The sequence below is a fragment of the Peromyscus maniculatus genome, chromosome 1 (assembly GCF_049852395.1).
Source record: "Peromyscus maniculatus bairdii isolate BWxNUB_F1_BW_parent chromosome 1, HU_Pman_BW_mat_3.1, whole genome shotgun sequence".
Lineage (NCBI taxonomy): Eukaryota > Metazoa > Chordata > Mammalia > Rodentia > Cricetidae > Peromyscus > Peromyscus maniculatus.
The window spans coordinates 93,772,035-93,786,308 of NC_134852.1; the positions used below are offsets into that span (position 1 = coordinate 93,772,035).

The following is a 14,274-nucleotide window of genomic DNA, read 5'->3' on the forward strand; positions in this document are numbered from 1 at the left end:
TTTAGTTTAGGCAGGACCATCTGTGTGAGCAGTGGATTGGAACTTTCAATGGAGCCTGATGGGGTCACCAGTGAGCATCGAACTGAAGGGGATGACTCTAAGGAGATGACTACCTCAGGCCTGAATATCTCAGTAACAAATACTTCAGCCATCGGGGTACAGCTGCTTAGAGTCTCTCCTCTGTGCCCACTCTTGTGCTGGCCCTGTGCCAGCACCCATCTCTCTCATTTTTATGGAGTATTTCCTCTGTCAACAGATTCCCAGGCATCTAAAACTGTCTTTATTTTATTTTTTAACTGGAATGGTAAATTTTCACCAGGTATATGATGGTATAGATGTAATCCCCCGACCCGAGAAATTAGATGGTATCACCACACCATTTCATGATGTCAAATGGCAGATTGAGAAATCTGAAGACCGAATTCCATTCTTCCCTCCTCTGTAAACAAACAGAAATGCCCCTGTGTCTTGGTGAGACTTTCTCTAGAAAATATATTCCCTTCAAGTCCCTTCTTTCATGGCTAATTCTTTGTATTCATTTATTTATTGACTTATTATGGCCATAAATCCTATTAACATAGATTTTTCTCTTTTTGCCCATTTGCTCTGCTTCTTCACTTCTTGGGAAATTTGCTCTCTCTCTCTCTCTCTCTCTCTCTCTCTCTCTCTCTCTCTCTCTCTCTCTCTCTCTCTCTCTCTCTCCCCTCCTTTTATTCCTTGAATTTTAAAAGAATGGTGTTCTGTCCCAGATTCTGTTTTATCTCTGGGGTATGGATAGATGCCTGCAGGGTGTTCCCTTCTTCTTCCAAGGTCTCAATTATTTCTCTGTATCGTTCCAATTTTAGTGTATGTGCTGCTGAAGCGAGCACTCTCTATTCTTTCTCAGGTGTTGTTTTCTGGTGTGTTTGTTTTATTATCACATTTCATGTTAGAGAACTCTCCAAGGGTTGTGGAGATCTAGGTTGTTTTATTTTGGATTGCTCTGTCTTTTCAAAGAAGGCTCATCTGATTCCATTATCTAGGAAACAAGTGAGGCAGAAAGTTAGACTCGTCAGGACTCTGTTTTCAGTAGAGTGTGGGTCTTTGTGTTTAGTTATCTCTCAGTCCAGACACTTTAGTTTCAACTCTGGAGATAAAAACATGGTCTTTATTGTGTTTTTTTAAAAGACTTACTTTATTATTTATTTGTAGGATGTGTGTGTGTGTGTGTGTGTGTGTGTGTGTGTGTGTGTGTGTGTGTGTGCATACAGATGCCCCTAGAGGACAGAAGACAGGGTCAGATCCCCTGGAGCTGGAGCTATGAATGGTAGTGAGCTGGGTGCTAGGATTTGAACTCTGACCCTCTGAAAGAACAACAGGTGCTCTTACCCACTGAGCCACCTCTCCAGCCCCCACAATCTTTTCTTATTCATTGTTTAAGAATTTCATGCATGAATATAGTGTGTTTTAATCACTTCCCCCTCCAACATCCCCATCAATAACTACTTTTTCCTCCCAACCTAATATGATCCTACTGGAAAGTTCCAAAGGTGGCCAAGAGCAATGACCATGGTCTATATTGTTTTGGAGTTTAGGGGACCCCAGTGACCAATAATACAAAGGGAGGGGACCTATATTTGGCGTTAGGCTTTTTGTTTGATAGCCCGTGACACCTGGGAGAGGTGTTGACCCATAAGGGTAACTCCATTAAAACTTACATATATATTTATGAATGTAAACACATATAAACATTTATATTTTAGGAAGATTCTGCAGTAGTAGTTTCCCAGATGGCGTTTTCAGAGGACTTTAGCATTGGTCATCACCCCTCAAAGAGCAGAGCTTTTTGCTGCACTGTGGGGTGGAAGCTAGAGGCAAACTACTCCAGGCTGTGATGTCCCTGCTCTTTGTTTTAATGTTTATTTTTGCAGATATTAGTTATATATAATGATGAGCTTAATTATGACATTTTGTACAGGCATATGCGTGTCATCAGCATTCTTACAGGAGTCTGGTACCTCACCAGTGGCTGCACCACTGAAGAAGATAGCTTTCCCTCTCCAGCACCCATTGACTGGCTATAGATCCTTGGGGTGGATGGGGCCTTGTAAGCCCCGCCCCCAGCATGTTGATGGACTCTTTTTTTTTTTTTTTTTTTTTTTGGTTTTTCGAGACAGGGTTTCTCCATGTAGTTTTGGTGCCTGTCCTGGATCTCCCTCTGTAGACCATGCTGGCCTTGAACTCACAGAGATCCGTCTGCCTCTGTCTCCCGAGTGCTGGGATTAAAGGTGTGCGCCACCGCCGCCTGGCGATGGCCCCAGTCTTGTGCAGGTCTGGTTCAAACAATCACAGTGGTTGTGGGTTGTGGTGTAATGTCTATGCTGCTCCTGGAAGATAGCATTCCACAGCACTCTGTCCCTTGCTCTGGCTCTTGTATTCTTTCTGCTCCGTCTTCTATAATGTTCCCTGCACACTGGAGGGGCTGACCTAGATGTTCCCTTTATGGCTGAGCTTTCAAATGGCATTCATTCTTATCACATGACCAGTTGTGCGTCTCCGCACTCACTGCTGCCCACTGAAAACAGAAGCCTCTCTGCCCATAGACAGCCTTGTGTGAGTTCTGCTGAGAAAACTGAGTCATTTCTGGTGATTCCCCGGCTGTTACATCAGAACTTGACTCTCACTGGATACAAAGTCAAAGATACTCTTAGCATAAAATAGACAATTGAGATAGCCCCTACTACAGAATTTGAATTTGTAATATAAATGTTTTTTCCTATCCAGGAAATGTCTACAGGACATTGGGAGAAGAATTTAAAACATTTTTGTAGAAAGTTTTCCAAAAATATATATACAAGAAAAGAGGATATATTAAAATTCTCTTTGTGACTCAAGTATAATACTAAACCAAAACCAGAGAAAGACTATACAAAAAGAAAACTATCGACCAGTATAGGCCATAAAAATGAATGTAAAAGTTATAAATTAAATATGATCAGTTACTGTTCGCAAATCTATAAATGAATTGTGCATCAAGATGGATTTAGTTCAGGGTTGTAAGGCTGGCTCGATATCTAAAAGTCAGCCAATGTCATTTGAACAGGCTAAAGAAAACATACCCAGGGTCCTATCAGCCGATGCAGAGAAAGCATTTGACAAAAGTCAACACCAATGTATTACAGAGAACTCTTAGGGGAAAAAAAGGAGTCTTCCTCAGTTTGATAAAGAATGTCTCCATTTGTTTGGCTATTTGTCCCTGTGCTTTATCCAACCTTGGTTTCAACAATTCTCGCTCATATAAACCCTCCTCTTTCTCACTAATTAGACTCCTGGAGCTCCACCTGGGGCCTAGCTGTGGATCTCTGCATCCAGATCCCTCAGTCGTTGGATGGGGTTTCTGGCACGACTATTAGGGTGTTTGGCCATCCCATCACCAGAGTAGGTCAGTTCCGGCTGTCTCTCAACCATTGCCAGCAATCTATTGTGTATCTTTGTGGATTTCTGTGGGCCTCTCTAGCTTGCCTCAGCCTGGGAGGAGGGGACTGGACCTGCCTGGACTGAGTCTACCAGGTTGATCTCAGTCCTCGGGGGAGGCTTTGCTCTGGAAGAGGTGGGAATGGGAGGTGAGCTGGGGGGAAGGGGAGGGAGGCAGGAGGGAGGAGAACAAGGGAATCCATGGCTGATATGTAGAACTGAATGGTATTGTAAAAAAAAAAAAAAAAAAGAACGTCAGCCACCTGCAGCTTGCGGAGACTTCCCAGTGAAGCCCTGTACTTTCCACCTAGCATCAGGAGTGAGGGAGGCTGTTCTTCCCTCCACCTCCCAGCAGAAGGCTGCACTTCTTGTAGCCAATAAAGCCAGGAAAGGGAGAAGGACTTTTGCTTGCAGAGGACATTGCTGTCTACATAGAAAATCTTAAGGAATTTGTAAAATCACTCAAGCCACTAAGAAGCGACTTTAGCAGGGCCTGGGATGCAGAATAAACGTACAAAAAACCAAGGTATTTCTCTTACTAGTAGTAAAGGGATAGTCACCAAAATTTAAAATGCAATCTCATGTATAATCACCCTAGGCCTAAGCATAAATCTACCTGAACATATAGAGGACTTTGAAGTACTAATGACAGGCATGAAAGAGAGGGGTGAAGGGATGGCTAAGTGGTTACGTCTACCTGCTGCTTTTGTAGAGCCCCCAAGCTCAGCTCCTTGCACCCATATCAAATGGCTCACAATTGTCTGTAACTCGGACTCCAGGCCATCCAGTGATGTCTCTGGCTCCTGCAGACATTCTCCCTCCCACATACATGAGTAAATAAAATAAAACACATCACTGAAAAAATGAAAGATATAAATACACAAGTTGTCAAACTCAATATGGCAATATATCACTTTTTCCCTAAGTTGATATATAGGTTTAACTGTGTTTCTCTTAAAATATGAACAATATTTTTTATAGATGCAGATGATATTGGTCTAAAATGTAGATGGAAAAGCACAGGACCTGGAGTAGGTGAAATAAGTGGCGAATAAGAACAGTGTAAGGCGTATCAGCTTATGTCATATCAAGACTTACGGCTGCATAATCAAGGGAGTGCCTTTGGCAGAGGGACAAATGAAATGATTGACGGGGGCGATTTGCCAGCCACCTGACAACAGGCTGTGAGCTTTAAAAACTGGCTATTAGGACAGAAAATCTAGTCAGAAAATGAGTGAGGGATGAGCAAGTAGGGTACAGAAACAGTGAATAAATACCTGGGAAGGTGCTCAGTCTGTCTGACTATTGTAAACTAAAATATAATGAGACACCATCACATACTGATTAGAACCTCCACAGAAGGAAAAAGTTGACACACAGAAATCTGCCAAGGATGCAGGGGAACTAGATCGCTCCAAAACTGGTGGTGGGAGGGTGCGCTGGTCTAGCCACCCTAAAAACCAAATATTTCCTTTTTCTTTTTGGTTTTTCAAGACAGGATTTCTCTGCATAGCTCTGGCTGCCCTAGAACTTGCTCTGTAGACCAGACTAGCCTTGAACTCAGAGAGATTCCCCTGCCTCTGTCTCCCAAGTGCTGGGATTAAAGGCGATGAAGGATTAAAATGAATCACTGATACACAGAACAACCTGGGTGAATCTCTGGAAATTCAGATGATCTTTGAAAAAACAAGTCCAAAGTACTGCTTCATCCTGCTCATAAGGTATTTTTGAAATGATTAAACTTTTAGAAATGGAGAACAGATTAGTCATTGCCAAGTGGTAGAATAAGAGGAGAGAGGGGACACAGCCACCAAAGGAAGCTGGTAGGATCCCTGTGATGATAGAAGAGTCCTATACTTCAGTTGTCCAAATGGTAACACCCTGGGTGTGTCCCTATGCCAGGGGACTCTCTTAAGATGTCACCCTTAAGAGAAATTGAATGAACAGTAGACAAAACCTCTTAAATATTTTTTACAAAAGTGTATAATTCACAGCCTTTTCACTCGAAGTTTCGTTTGACCACTCCTCAGAAACTCAGGTAAACTAGACATGCGTGCTTTTAAAATCAAAACCATAGGAAATTAAGGGGGACCCCCAGGGAAAACTGAAGGCCAGAACAGTGAGCATGTGGCCGATCCTCTTCCTGTCCTGGTGGTGGAGGCATGAACCCAGCTTACAGAGGGTTAATCCCACGGTAAATCCAGGAGCCCATGCCTTGAGAGCTTGTGAGACACAACTTAGGACCTGCAACCCTAGCTTCGAGGAAGGACCTTTGCGGTTCATGTACTTCCCAGACAGGTTTTGTATGCCAGCCTAAGGAATTTAAATATGTTGGTCTTAATTATGAATGGAAAAAGTATTTCCACTGTAGAACATGGGAACTACTGTGCTTCCAAGAGTTTCAGGTGCACATATAGTGGCCCGCTTACATTGTGTACAGTAAGGAGGCTGAATGCATATAGCCCACAGACTGTGGGGGCTTGCAATGGAAAGCTAGCATAAAGGTGGCCTTGTTACTCACCGGGGCTAAGCTATGGAATCTACTTGTTAATAGAAGAGTGGAGAATATGAGATGCATATATATATATACATATGAATGATGGAATTTTATTCAGCCATAAAGAACAAAATTAGGTCATTTTCAGGAATGTGAATGCAACTGGAGTTTATCATATTAATCGAGTTAAGTCAGACTCGAAAGACAAATATCATGTGTTTTCTCTCATGTGTGTATGCTAGATTTTACAGATACATAAATGATGCATGCATACATGACATGAAAAAGATCTGTCTAGGGAAATGAAGGAGACAAATGGGAGGGCGATGGGTGAGAAAGGGAGAGTGGGAAGTACAGGGGGGTGGACATGTTCAAAGTATATTATGTAGTTGTATAAAAATGTCCTGTTGGAACCCAGTACCATGTACAATGAGTGCATGCCAGTTGTAAAAAGTGACCCTGATGTGCCTGGCTCTGGTGAGGGATCTGGAGAGGGATTCTTACCAATAGAGCACTTGTAGCTTAAGTTTGCAGTCCTAAAGTGCAGAACCCAGGAGGAAGCATTGACAACATCAAGATGTCAACAGCAATTCCAAGTTGGAAAGGAGGAAAGCCACACAGTGATTTATTTGATAAAAGACTGAACCCCCCAAATCCTAGCAATTTGGAAGTAGAGATTCACACCTAATGTACCCAGACATGCCTCATCATGAGGTGAAGCCACATGGTCTTTAGCAACAGGTGTGGAGACTTTCTGCTGTCACTGTTTATATCTATTTTTTTTTTTTTTTTTTTTTTTTTGGTTTTTCGAGACAGGGTTTCTCTGTGTAGCTTTGCGCCTTTCCTGGGACTCCCTTGGTAGTCCAGGCTGGCCTCGAACTCACAGAGATCCACCTGGCTCTGCCTCCCGAGTGCTGGGATTAAAGGCGTGCGCCACCACCGCCCCACTGTTTATATCTAGTGTTGTGCTTGGGGTCCTAGTCAGTGTAGTCAAAGTGGTGAGACAAGAAAACACACAATTTTAGGACTAGAAATAAAGAAGTAACTCTCAGGACTCACAGCTCAAATAGATAGTAAACCCAAGAGCACCTATACACAAATGATGGGACTAGTTGGAGAATTCACTGGAGAATTCCAGGAAAGACTAATGCATAAATAACTGGGCTCTTACTCTGTAGAAGAAGCTAGAAACCAACATTCCAAAGGACAACATTTGAACTATTAAGAAATTACAAAACATTTGCAATGACTTCTCTGAAGGATAGGTAAGTCCTTTATAAAACATGATCATAAATAGTCATAAATAGGAAATCTCAGCATCATAAAAATGTCAGTATGTCCTTAATTTGCAAGCAGGATATGAACAGGCACTAAGCTTCATTTTAAAATTCGTGTGTGTGTGTGTGTGTGTGTGTGTGTGTGTGTGTGTGTGTGTGTATGTGTGTGTGTGTATGTGTGTGTGTCTGTGTGTGTCAGGGTAACTGTATGCCACATGTGTGTGGTGCCCATGAAGGCCAGAAGATGGAAGTAACATCCCCTGGACCTGAAGTTACAGTTGTGTGCTATCTGATGTGGAGGCTGGGAATCAAACTCAGGTCCTCTGGGAACACGGTATTATAGTTCACGCCTCTGTTCCTGTGATAAAACCCTCGAGTTTATTTCATCTTACATTTCTCCATCATGGTATGTCACCGAGGAAAGTCGGGGCAGGACTTAGAACACGAGTTGAGGAAGAAAGCACATGGGAACTCTGCTCACTGGCTTCTTTCCAGGCTCACGTTCAGCTTCCGCTCTTACACCTCCCAGGACCTCCTGCCCATGCGTGGCTCTGTGCATGGTGATCCTCCCGCATCAATAGACAATGAAGGAGATGCCACACAGACATGCCCACAGGTCAGTCTGATGGACTCAGTTCCTCGGCTGAGATTATTTCCTCCCATGTGTCTCTAGTTTGTGTTGAGGTGACAAAAGCCAACCAGCAAACCCTCTTAACCTCTGAGCCCCCTCTCCTGCTACCTGACCCTGAACTTCACTTTTTAGTAGGAGTGGAAGGGAACACAGATCAGAGTGGCAAAATGGCTTGAGATATGCACACATGAGGGCTTGGTATGTGCAGACTGTGCTGTGGTGAACCAGAAGAGAAGGGACGGACATCCAATCACAGGACTCAACTAAGTTGTTAATACCCAGTGGAAATATATTAGAGCTGTTGGTCCATATAAAGAATAAATTCCCAGGGGATTAATGTCTACCTATAAAATACAAACCTTGACAAAATATAAAAGAATACTGGCATGATCTCTGGGCATGCATAAATAGTGTGCCACCTTAGAGAGCATTCTGCAGTGCCTGTCACAAGATGTGTGTCCCACAGTGTATGCAGATGTGTGTCCCACAGTGCATGCAGATGTGTGTCCCACAGTGCATGCAGATGTGTGTCCCACAGACACTGCAGGTTACCTTGTGGTGACAGGACATTTCTCACTGCAGAATGACAGATGCCCTTTAAAATCCAGAATCACCTGAGATCATCAATGTTAAGGAAAATCAATTGATTTGTATCAAAACAATCAATAAATCTAATGTAGTCAGCCGGGCGGTGGTGGCGCATGCCTTTAATCCCAGCACTCGGGAGGCAGAGGCAGGCGGATCTCTGTGAGTTCGAGGCCAGCCTGGTCTCCAAAGCGAGTTCCAGGAAAGGCACAAAGCTACACAGAGAAACCCTGTCTCGAAAAACCAAAAAAAAAAAAAATGTAGTAAAACATTTTAAAATTGGAAGGACAATATTCAATGGGAAAGTATTAGAGTGTATCACTCCATGTGAAGAATGAATTTCAAGTGGTTTAAAGTCTATCTATGAATGTAAAGTTAGAAATAATGTAGATGAGTACCATTATGTTTTCTGGGCAGTGAAAAATTTCTTAGCAAAGTTATAAGAGCCCAAGTTATAAAGAAAACATTGACATTTATTAATAGTTACAAGTTAGATTACTCTAGTGTCATGACAATGAGTTGAATTACATTTGTGAACATGAAGACTCTCTAAAATAATGCCCAGGGACTCTGAAATAGCTTAGTGGTTAAGTGCTTGCCAAACAAGTTTGAGGACTGGAGTTCGGATCCCCATAATGTCTGCAGATCCTGGGGGAGGTGCATCGCACCTGCAATTCCTGCTTCTTCAGGCCGAGACAGAGGATCCCCAGAGTGAGTTGGCTAGTGAGACTGGCCAGACCAGGGAGCACTGTGTTGAGAGACCCTGCCTCCATGAATAAGGTGGAAGAGCAAAGGTTAACCAGCTTCCATGTGCACCCATGTTTATGCACAGAGGCACATGTGTATATACACACATGGATACTCACCCACATACAAACATTTTAAGACCATCTAGTGTACCTGAGTCTATACATTAATTTCATCCTATTTCTGGAATGTGCTGTGAAGCCTGTGAACCTCCAAATTCATTGCTTCCCTGAATTAATCTGATTTAAACAACTATATGAGCCGATAAAATACCCTAAACTTTGTGTGCATATATGTGTATAAAATATGCGTATATATGTACAGACTTATGTATTCCATATACGCAATGTCTACAAGGTCAGGGAAGATAGAGCATGCTTTCTGGTGTCTCCAGTAGGTAAATGGATGGCAGTGTACACTGCTCCATTAATGAGGCCAAACCTGAGACACATTCGCCTGCTCCATGCCCCATAAAGGGACAGTCATGTTATTTTCTCGCACACAAACTGGATCGGATTCATATGAGAGAAGGGTAGTGGATGTTTAAAGAACTCAAGCCGTCTTGCTCCCCATCATTTGGTCCCTCGCAAGCCTTATTCATTCTTGACTCAGCCCTGTGTTACGATCTCCCACTGCAGCTCTGCAGTACTCTGAGATTTTTAAGGAGGAAGCCCACTTCCCTTGGAAGACTTATCAGCTTTCCTTGAAGAGCCACGGAGACTGATTAAGACTTCATCAATCTGGAGCACTTGTGGTCAGTTTTTCTTGGAAGAGGAGGATGGAGGCAATTATACACAACGCTGAACAGACAGCCAACCCCAAGCTTTTAGAGACCCTCCCAATGGCTTCTCTGACTGGTGTGCTCCTTCAAATGAAGGCTTCATGGAGAGAGGAGGGTGGCCACCTCACTCCTTTATCTCTCCATGGGTAGAGTTATTTCAGAACTTGCCTCCATTTAAATATTCCAGTCAGTCCTTTTGCGCTACAAACCGTGCACCAACCAGAACATCCTTTTTTTCTGCAGAACCCCGTGACTTGGTCCTCTGGCCAAGTGCCAGCCACAGGAACCACAGGAACCTCAGCTTCACTACTATTTTAAAATTAATGTATTTTTATTCTTCAAAACAGATGCTTCTGAGCCTTTATGACACTAGTGTTTGAGTCAGTATATCACCAAGTGAATATTAAATTATAGTACTATAAACTCCAGGGAAATTTTATTAATGTTTTTTAATGTAGGCTCATGTGACGTCAACATGTTTTGTAGATATTCATAAATCTAGACTTTAAAAATCTTCAGTTTTAGGGTGCTATGGATGTTGTCATGTGTAGAGAATCCATAATTGTGAAACAGTGCTCTTGAATTTTCATATACTCCTGATAACCATCAGCTCTTTCATATGCTAATTATAGTGGTATTAAAAACACACAAGTAATATTTTTTGCAGCTCAATTGCTTTGGGCCAAAGGAATTATTTCCAGAATAAGCTGGCAGGTTCCTGCTTGGGGAATTAGGACTCTCATGTCCTTAACTTTAAAATAACTTGCATTTCATTTTATGCTTGCTTCATAAAGTAGTCATTCATTTTCCGACTAGATTGCAACCAAGGCAGACCACATCAATAGAGGCCGGCCTGTGGGTTGAGTGTGTGTTAGGCTGGAGGACGTGAAGTAGAATGCTAAAAATGGCGGCCTGGTGGCTGATTTATAAAGCAAACTGAGCCCTAATGCCCTGGTATCTTTATATCTACATCCTAGTCCACAGTGAGTTCACCACAGAATTTGTGGATGAAGGAGAAAGTTCAACATAGTGATTTATGTTTGGAGAATTCTTGGAATGAAATTCTTGTTTCCTGTTGTCACTTTGAAGCACTTGCAGTGGGGTTTGTGGGAGGGGTGCACTTGGTTTTTAGGTTTAGAGTTTTGGGCTCTGTTAACGCAAGTGACTCCTGGACATAATGGGTGACAGCTGGGTGTGGACTTGGCTATGTAGCCTACAGAGCTGGCTTGAGACACAGTCATGAGACAACTTGATGCTTTTCTCCTCTTTTAGTTTAAATTTCTATTTGAAAACCTTTTTTATTTCAATTGGTAAAATTAAATAATTATTAAAATTCATGTGAGAAATATTTCTGAATTTTTAAATCAGTTTTTTTTTAAAGTTTCTGTTCCTTGTGTGCTCCAAGAGTTTTTATTTCTTGGTATTTCTACTAATTCAGATTTTCTACTGAGCCATTTCCCTTTAATTGTTCTTTCTCCTTGAAATTAGGAAAATTGATGGAGTAAAATAAAAATAAACTATAGGAAAAATGTTTTTGAAAATGAATAGTCAATGGGAAGTATCAGAGGATGTCAGTCCACGAAAGAGTCAGTTCTAAGTGGATTAAAGCTTTTTAGGGCTGTCAGTTGGCATGACTTGGAAAGCATTTGGATGTCACTTCCCCGACCCAGCAGCCACCTCCCTAAAATGACCGGAGTAATTGAAATCATCACCCTTTCACCCTGTTATTTGTTTTCCTGTCCTCCACATGAAAAGGACAGTGGTGGAAGCCTGGCAGAGGAATGCCTTCTACACCAGGCGGCTGTGGTTTCCCCAGAAGAGTGCAGTCTTCCAGCCCAGTGTGGCTTTTCTGCCAGCCTCCCAGCTCGGTGCTTCTTGAATCCTTAAAATGTGGTATCCTCTCATGAAGACTGTAGCAAACCTCAATAGTAGACTCATGACAAGTGAACTGATGAGGAGGTGTAGTCACAGAGTATGAGGATTTAGCCAACCCATGACCATAATGTGGGAAGTTGTTCTAAACCACAAGTTCAGAAGGAGCAACTACTGGGTTCATGGTCTGTCTTCAGATTCAAGCGTTTAGAAGCATTAGGGGCCATGCTTTGGGAGGCAGCCATGACCCTGCTCTTTTTACTCCAAAATTTGGTTTTCCCAAAGCCTTCTAAATCCAGCTAAGGATGTCACCTCCCAGGGAGGGATACATGCTGTAAGGGAACAGAAAGTTTAAGGCTAGCTGAACATGGTGACATATGCCTGTAATCCCAGCACTTGAGAAGCAGAGATAGGAATATCATCACAGGTTAAAGGCCAACCAGGGATACATAGCCCTGTCTACAAACAAACAAACAAAAAGTGAAGGTTGTGCGAAGTGTAAATGGAGAGGTGTGAGTTTAGGATGGCAAAGAAAGAAAACCGAGGATCAGTAATAGAAGCACCCCCATGAACTGCGCAAGACAGCACAAGCCTTCATTCCAATACTTGGTGAGTTAGAGGATGGACTGGGCCACATAGCCAGTTCCAGGCTAGCCGGGAGCTAAATGGCAAGACCTTGTCTCAAAAGACACAATAAGCAAACCAACCAAACACACACACACACACACACACACACACACACACACACACACACACACACGAAGTGTATCAGATCCAATAATATACAAAGTGATCATTACAGAAGAAATAATGTAGAGAGACATTTATAGATTTCTTTGGAACACACACACACACACACACACACACACACACACACACACACACACACCATAATTTCAGAGATTATGTAGACCCTAGGGTAAGATAAAAGCTAGTTGATCATTATGTCATTCACTGAAGAATTCACCTTCTATTTTATGGACACTTCCTTGAGATGTTTTTGGTTCCCTGATCCTTGGAAATTTGTTTCTTCAGAGTTTAAACTTAGATTCTTTGCAGTAGTTCACACTACCAAAATTTTATAGGAAACAAGTACCTTGTCTTTGCATCATTTTAATGCGTGCCACCTCTATAAAAGCCATTGTTTCCTTCCTCCTTTAGAAACTGCGAAGGACAGAACATCAGATACAAGACATGCAGCAATCACGTAAGTCTGAGAATATGTAATCCAATTAAAGCCTGTCTTAGAGTGTTTATCATGTACTGTGAGACCGATAGTGTCTCGAGAACCCTTCTGATAATTTTAAATACTTGCTTAGCTAATGACAGTCTTTGTATATAAGTATCTTGCATCCACAGTGCCCTTTTAGGGCCATTTCACATTTATGATGGAACTTGGTAAGTATGTAATTATGACTCCATTCATACAAGTGATATATTCAGTAGCTTCAAGGTCCTTCAGGGCTCCAAGTGTTTTGTGTCAGTATCTCACCCAGCCTCTTCCACAACGTCTGGACACACAGACGCATGGAGAGGGATGAGACTGAGATCTGGACACACAGACACATGGAGAGGGATGAGACTGAGGGATGAACACACAGACACATGGAGAGGGATGAGACTGAGGGATGAACACACAGACACATGGAGAGGGATGAGACTGAGGGATGAACACACAGACACATAGAGAGGGATGAGACTGAGATCTGGACACACAGACACATGGAGAGGGATGAGACTGAGATCTGGACACACAGACACATGGAGAGGGATGAGACTGAGGGATGAACACACAGACACATGGAGAGGGACTGAGGCTGAGGGATGGACACACAGACACATGGAGAGGGATGAGGCTGAGGGATGGACACACAGACACATGGAGAGGGATGAGACTGAGGGATGAACACACAGACACATGGAGAGGGATGAGGCTGAGGGATGAACACACAGACACATGGAGAGGGATGAGGCTGAGGGATGAACACACAGACACATGGAGAGGGATGAGGCTGAGGGATGAACACACAGACACATGGAGAGGGATGAGGCTGAGGGATGGACACACAGACACATGGAGAGGGATGAGACTGAGGGATGGACACACAGACACATGGAGAGGGACTGAGGCTGAGGGATGAACACACAGACACATGAGGAGTGACTCAGGCTGAGGGGTCAAAATTATTTTTGAGAGCTTCAAAAGAAGACTCCAGATGGGAACTGGTTTTGTGGTGTTTCTAGCACTGCAGACTGCCTGTTGTACCCTCTGCAACAGGGCTAGGTGACTCAGAAGGTCACACAGAAGGAAGGATTTATACAAGCCTGCTGTTGGTCCATCACGTTAGTCAACACTGAAAGGAATCAGAATATTTTGCTTTACAATTATAAAAAGCAAAATTAGGAGCTGGCGTGGTAGTTCAGTTGGTAA

The 14,274-nt window shown here is 42.8% G+C and overlaps 1 protein-coding gene across 5 annotated transcripts in view; it reads left to right on the forward strand.

The window, feature by feature from the left end:
• The window catches only part of Adamtsl3 (ADAMTS like 3), a 287,753-nt gene that overhangs the window by 103,486 nt on the left and 169,993 nt on the right, over positions 1–14,274 (forward strand). For all 5 annotated transcript variants that reach the window (XR_013042909.1, XR_013042911.1, XM_076546303.1 and 2 more), the window contains exon 5: positions 13,005–13,050. Coding sequence is in view for 3 of the 5 variants with exons in the window: in XM_076546303.1 (XP_076402418.1) it covers positions 13,005–13,050 (46 nt within the window). In the remaining 2 variants the exon portion in view is untranslated. The remainder of the gene's footprint in view (positions 1–13,004; positions 13,051–14,274) is intronic.